At 35.0% G+C, this 6,491-nt stretch overlaps 1 protein-coding gene across 1 annotated transcript; it reads left to right on the top strand.

Annotated features, from left to right (window-relative positions):
- The first annotated feature begins 2,956 nt into the window (after nt 1-2,956).
- Nucleotides 2,957-5,033, top strand: LOC106301907 (nudix hydrolase 8). The gene is made up of 7 exons (XM_013738390.1): nt 2,957-3,308; nt 3,415-3,683; nt 3,777-3,842; nt 3,938-4,078; nt 4,198-4,326; nt 4,419-4,562; nt 4,675-5,033. The coding sequence occupies exons 1-7, from the start codon at nt 3,188-3,190 to the stop codon at nt 4,903-4,905; spliced, it is 1,101 nt and encodes a 366-aa protein (XP_013593844.1). The 5' UTR covers nt 2,957-3,187; the 3' UTR covers nt 4,906-5,033.
- The last annotated feature ends 1,458 nt before the right edge of the window (nt 5,034-6,491 follow it).

Here is a 6,491-nt window from a genome sequence, read left to right on the forward strand (position 1 = left end):
TTTTATCCTAAAAGTTCAAAAGGTCAAATGGTTGGTTTTGCAGATGCAGGATATCTTTCAGATCCACACAAGGCCCGATTGCAAACTAGATACGTTTTCACGATCGGAGGCACTACTATATCTTGGCGTTCTCAGAAACAAACGCTCGTGGCTACTTCTTCAAATCATGCTGAGATCATTGCACTCCATGAAGCAAGTAGAGAATGTGTATGGCTAAACACATCTGTTCAAGCAGCGGGATTGACAAAAATACGGAGCCAACTATTCTATATGAAGATAACGCGGCATGTGTTGCTCAAACGAAGGAAGGATATATCAAAAGCGATAGAACCAAACATATACCTCCGAAGTTCTTCTCATACACTCAAGAGCTCGTGAAGAAGAAATAGATTAAAGTAAGATATGTCTAATCGTGCGACAATGCAGCTGACATCTTCACAAAATCACTTTCGACTTTGGTATTCAGAAAACATGTTCGTAACATGGGAATGCGTCATCAGAAGGATCCATGACTGCTCATTCGAGGGGGAGCTTACGTAGTTGTACTCTTTTTACCTTACTATGGTTTTTTCCATTGGGTTTTTCCCAGAAAGGTTTTTAATGAGGCAACATAGACGTTACGCAAGAAGCGATAGTGACACTGGTCTCCAAGGGGGAGTGTTATGAACATGTCAAAATTTTCGGCACCGAATTTGACATGACCGAATTTGACATGTTACATAAATATAAATCATGTGGAGCCCACTATCACTATGCATGCACAGTAACTTTACTTTTTCATTTCTATACAAACGATCGTAACACATCCATCCCTTCTCATTCTAAGAACACATTCTCTCTTGTTATCAGTGTTATCTTCTTCATACGGATATAAAATTTTGCTTTATTTAAATTTCCGCTATACAATAAAATTTCAGTTTTTTTTATAACAATAACATGAGTTCTTAAGTCAACAAAATAAATGAAGTTTGTGGGTTTGCTTCGGCCACTAATTCGATTACATATTAATCCAGTAATGTTATATAGGCAGTATATTAATAATAACAATCAGGTAAGCAGGATGCGTCATCCTACTAATGACCATGTAGATTTCACCTTTATAAAACCCGACCGCGAATCATGCGTTTTTGCATCATTATCCGAACATACTAAAATTGTAATGGAAGGAGACAAAATGTTATCATGAACGTGAATCATCAAGCATATCAGGAGGTTACCTAATTATCCTACGTGGAGTCGTGGAGATTACCTAATCTTCCACGGTTTTCAATTATTGCATTTCATTTTTTTCAAAAGTCATCACTTTCCATAATAAATATTCGTTCAAATCCTAGTAACGCAAACCTAAAAAGCCTTAATTATCATTGTTTTGTTCCACCTCTATCTCAGTGTTGTTTTTTTTCTTTTTTTTTTTGAAAATTAAATCTCAGTGTTGTTTACATGCATTTTTATGGTAAAAACTAATAAGTAAGTCTTTGTATACATATAAAATTTGTAAAATCTCTGTATACATCAATTAATCGAGGAAAGTGTTATCCGATGTCAAAGGAAGTGTATACACTGGATAACGAGTTTTCAAAATCTTATTCGAGGCAGAAAAATACAAATTCGAAATCCACACCAAATAAAACACATTTCACTAAATATTTTAAAAATAATTATTACGGAAAGGCCAAGGGAGCTAACACATGGCCACGTAGCTTCCACAACAACCAGCTGCTTTATTATCCCACTCCACGCGATTATTGCGTGAGATACACGCGCCGGTTAGTCAACGCACGAGATTGCAAGAAGCTTGATGAAGGCCAGAGGATCTTTAAGATATATCCCCTGTTCGAAAACGCGGCCGCCTAGACGCTGTTCGGAGATTGACTGTGGCGATTAAACCTAAATCGGTATAGTCTGGCGTTGATCCACGTAACACCGCCTAATTTCCGCGTTGACCGCCTAATTCTCGCCTAAGTTTTCTTTTTTTTCCGTCTGTGTAAGTTAAAACACGGTTGATTATTTTTTTACTCATTATTGACAGATTTTGTGTAATTATTCATTACTAAATAATTATATTTAGCTATCAAACCCAAAACAAACACATACATACTACATTTAGGGATTTTTTTCGTACCAAACCCACAATTTACGAATCAAAAAGAGACTGTTTAAAATTATATATAAAAAATTATATAATTATGTCTAAGAACTTGTATCGTCATGTTTAAAATTAACCAAATATATTATAAATATATTAAATTGTATTTAAAACTAGGTTCCGCGTTTCCGAATATTCTCCGATTTTTCGGTAACTCGCTAGGTCCGGAGTTACCGTCCGACTAGCGTCTAGCGTGGTTCCGAACATGGGATATATCCGATTATCCATAACCTTGGAATTCCTGAAGATTCCTTCTTACAGACAACTCTCTCGAAATTGTTGAAGATTCTCTGATACCAAACCTTTGATTCCTTTTTCCTGCAAAGTTTTTTTTTTATTTTGGTTTGGTACTGGTATAACTTTATTAACAAAAAAAATATGGCACACTAGTGCGTCAGTTTACAATAGTTCTTTTTCATCCAAAAGCTTCGGAATGTTTATGGACTTCATAGGTCATGAACTGTTTCTTTTATTCCAAGTTCAGACCATGTGGTGGTTACATTAGTGTAAGCAGTTTCCGGAAAGATGAGTATTTAAAGAAGACAAGTTAATTAGATACTGAAGCAAATTAGTATTCCCGTTACTCTAAATTATAAGAATCTAAATAACGTAAATTAAAATGTAAATTTTAGATATTTATATCGAATTTAAACCATTGTGAAAGATAATATATATACATCTATGTAACTCACCCTAACCTTTATTAAAAAATATCTCACGCTGGCATTCTCTGGTCGGTTGAAATCGTAGCTCGAAGAAACCACGTGCATTTTGTCTTTGATGTAAGATATTTGAACTGTTCTTCTCTTTCCTTTTCTCATTTCTCACTTAACCACCACTTGGCTTCACTCCACACATTATAAGCGTGTCCTCAAAAAATCTTTCGTTACTCTCAAAACACGTTCCTCTTTCTTCTTCATTTCCTCCCTCAGCTTCTTTTCATTCTTAATCAAGATAGGAAACAAATATCTGAGTTCTCTAATCAATTTCCTTTCTTGGAAAACTGTTTTCTTGTTTTCACATAGATTTTCTTGACCTCCAATGGATTCTGTTTCCCTTTCTGAGGTTACTGTGATGAGAAAAACACATTTGGGATTTATGCACAGTTTCAGACAACCATTTTCAGGTGTTACAATATCTCCCAAGTTCTGCCACTCCAAAGGTAAAATTGATACCTTCATATCACTTCCTCTTCACAAGAATCTACATTCAGTAACTTCTTGAAGTTGAATTAGCTTCTTTTTCTATATTTGTATTTGGATGAGAAGTTGTAGGATCAAGGGCAATATCTTCAAGTGTTTCCAGTACAAAGAGCCAATATGTTTATGGAGAAAGCTTAGCTGCAACTGCAGATTCAGATTATAAGATGAATGGACTAACCCTAAAAAACAGAATCAGTTCTGTTAAAGAAAGATTATTACTTGATGCTTTTGATGATGAGTATGGTGGAGTAGTAGTTGATCATGGAAAATTACCATCAAGCCCTACCGTTTTCACATCAATGCTTCAAAGCTCTCTATCGGATTGGAGGAGAAAGGTGAAGCTAGTTAAAAAGAACCCTGAAAATCTAAAACCATTTTCCTTAAAAAAGTCATTATCTTTTAATCAGTTTGTCAAAAAATATTTGTAGGGAAAGAAAGGAGTTTGGTTGAAGTTACCTGTGGAACAATCTGAATTAGTCCCAGTTGCTGTAAAGGTAAACAATAAATTTCTTGATTACCTTGTTCTGTGATTAAGCAGAGAAACTTGTTTAATATGCATGTGAATTAAAAAAAAATTGGGATTGTGCAGGAAGGATTTGAGTATCATCATGCAGAGAAAGGATATGTGATGTTAACTTATTGGATACCAGAGGAGGAGCCTTGTATGCTTCCTGCAAATGCTTCACATCAAGTTGGTGTTGGAGGTTTTGTCTTAAACCAATATAAAGAGGTATGAAATATGAAGATCAATTTGTTAATTTAAAATCTGAAATCAAACCAAAACTTTTAATTTTTTTTATAGTTCTTTTAAAGATTTTCTGATTAAAAAAAAGTTTTTGATCTTATTAGGTGCTTGTGGTGCAAGAAAAGTATTGTACTTCCTCGAACACAGGTCTATGGAAGTTGCCAACTGGATTTATTAATGAATCAGAAGAGATCTTCTCAGGCGCTGTAAGAGAAGTCAAGGAAGAAACTGGGGTAACTAATTTTTCTTAAAAAACATTAGTTTGATTTAAAAATTCTCAAGACCATAACCATAAATTGGCGTTGTGTTGTGGTGTGTTCTTCAGGTAGATACAGATTTCTTAGAGGTTATAGCTTTCAGACATGCTCACAACGTCGCGTTTGAGAAGTCTGATCTGTTCTTCATCTGTATGTTGAAACCACTCTCTGCTAAGATCATCACTGACAATCTTGAGATCAAAGCCGCAAAGGTAATCATCACAACTAAAAATCTTGCAGTCAGATCACTGACATAACACAAAAAAAAACAGGATAACTAGTTTTTCGTCCCAAATCATAAGATAACTAGTGTTGTTGTTTCAGTGGATGCCATTGGTGGAGTTTGTGGAGCAACCGATGATAAAAGGAGACAAAATGTTTAAGAGAGTGATTGAAATATGTGAAGCGAGACTAAGACATCGATACTGTGGTCTTTCTCCTCATCGACTTGTATCTGCTTTTGATGGCAGGCCTTCTTCTCTCTACTACAACGTTGTTGATGATGATGATGATGATGATCCTTCCCACTCCAATTGTAGAGCTGAATTTTATTAATAACCGGATCAAACCGGACCGGATCAAAATCCAAGTGGTAATACTCTGTGTATATATACTTCCTCCCCCATGTAATGTATATTGTCATTTGAACATTCTCTCCAGTAAAGTAAATAGTGTTAGCTCCTCTGCCAAATCCATCTGCCACACCAACTGTATATGCAGTCTTTAGAATCAACGGGTTAAACCGATCGAGCTGGCCTTAAATAACTGTAACAAATTGAACCGAATCAAAATAAAACAATTCTGAATTCTCTTTTAAAAGTTTCACTCAAATACAAGTTTACAAAATAACTGTAACCTGAATTCTCTTTTAAAAGTTTTCATTCAAATACAAGCTTACAAAAATTTGGAAGCATGACCAAATTGATATTTTCACAAAATATATGTGCCTTCACCAGCTAAGGGCCATTTACGGCATAACCCTGATGACCAACACACATCAAGTTGCAAGTACTCCCTCCGTTTTTAATATAAGTCGTTTTAGAATTGTACACACGGATTAAGAAAATCATTAATTTCTTACATTTTCTAAACAAAAACATCATTAATTATTTATCTAACAACAAATCAACCAATAATAAAACAGAAGGTATATTATCATTGGTCATATAACATTAACTGTTAATAAATTTTACATAGAAAACCGAAAACGACATATAATTTGGAACATAAAAATTTATTTAAAACGACTTATATTAAAAAAAACGGAGGGAGTATTTCATAAGGAGCATTTATGGCATAACCCTGATGCTCTTCTCCTGAGTTCTCATCATAAATAGATAAGACTCTGCAAAGATGGACCGCAATAGTAAATATGTTAGTATCACCACCAAAGGAAACCGTCTGACGTCCAAAAGAGTTTCAAAGGCAAGGGTAGCCAGATAAAAGGTTAAGAACAGATGTGTCGTCTTTGTAGTTCATATAATCAAGATGCAGAGTATTAAGGGACTTGAGACAGATCTTGAGAACTGGCAGTGGGCTCCTAATATTTTAGTTATCTGAAGATGAACTATCTTATGCCGTTAAGTTGTTTTTAACTAACAGCTAGAAAGGTGGATATGGAAGAAAAGGCTCGAAGTTTGCATGAAGATGTGACAAAACATATATGTATGTTGCTAACTTGTTTTCTTTATTTGACATATATCAAAGATTTACCCTCATTCTATTTATCTCACATTTGAAAGTGACTATCATGGTAACTTATGCAGCACACAATGCTCTTACGATGATAAACCTAATACTGGTTGATATGTCAGATTGTGTATGAAGCCGCAAACTATTCAGAAAAAGTGATTTATGTTTGTATTTCCATAACTCTCAAACTTTGGGTATGGGAAGCGTAGGCAAGAGCACCCTCTTCACTCTAATAAGTAATAGATAACAAGTCCTTGATCCTTATATCATTTAGGTTAAAGTGTCTAAATATACTGAACCGGGAAGATTCAAGATAAAACGGGGAAGCATCTATATGACGAAAAGTGGTGCAGGAAGGGAGAAAGCCGCTGAAATATGCAGAGGGTCCTAAACATACGAAGTCGTGTTTACTACTCGTTTTATGAATATATGTAGGAACCATGGATTGG

The sequence above is a fragment of the Brassica oleracea genome, chromosome C7, assembly GCF_000695525.1.
Source record: "Brassica oleracea var. oleracea cultivar TO1000 chromosome C7, BOL, whole genome shotgun sequence".
In the NCBI taxonomy this organism is placed as follows: Eukaryota; Viridiplantae; Streptophyta; class Magnoliopsida; order Brassicales; family Brassicaceae; genus Brassica; species Brassica oleracea.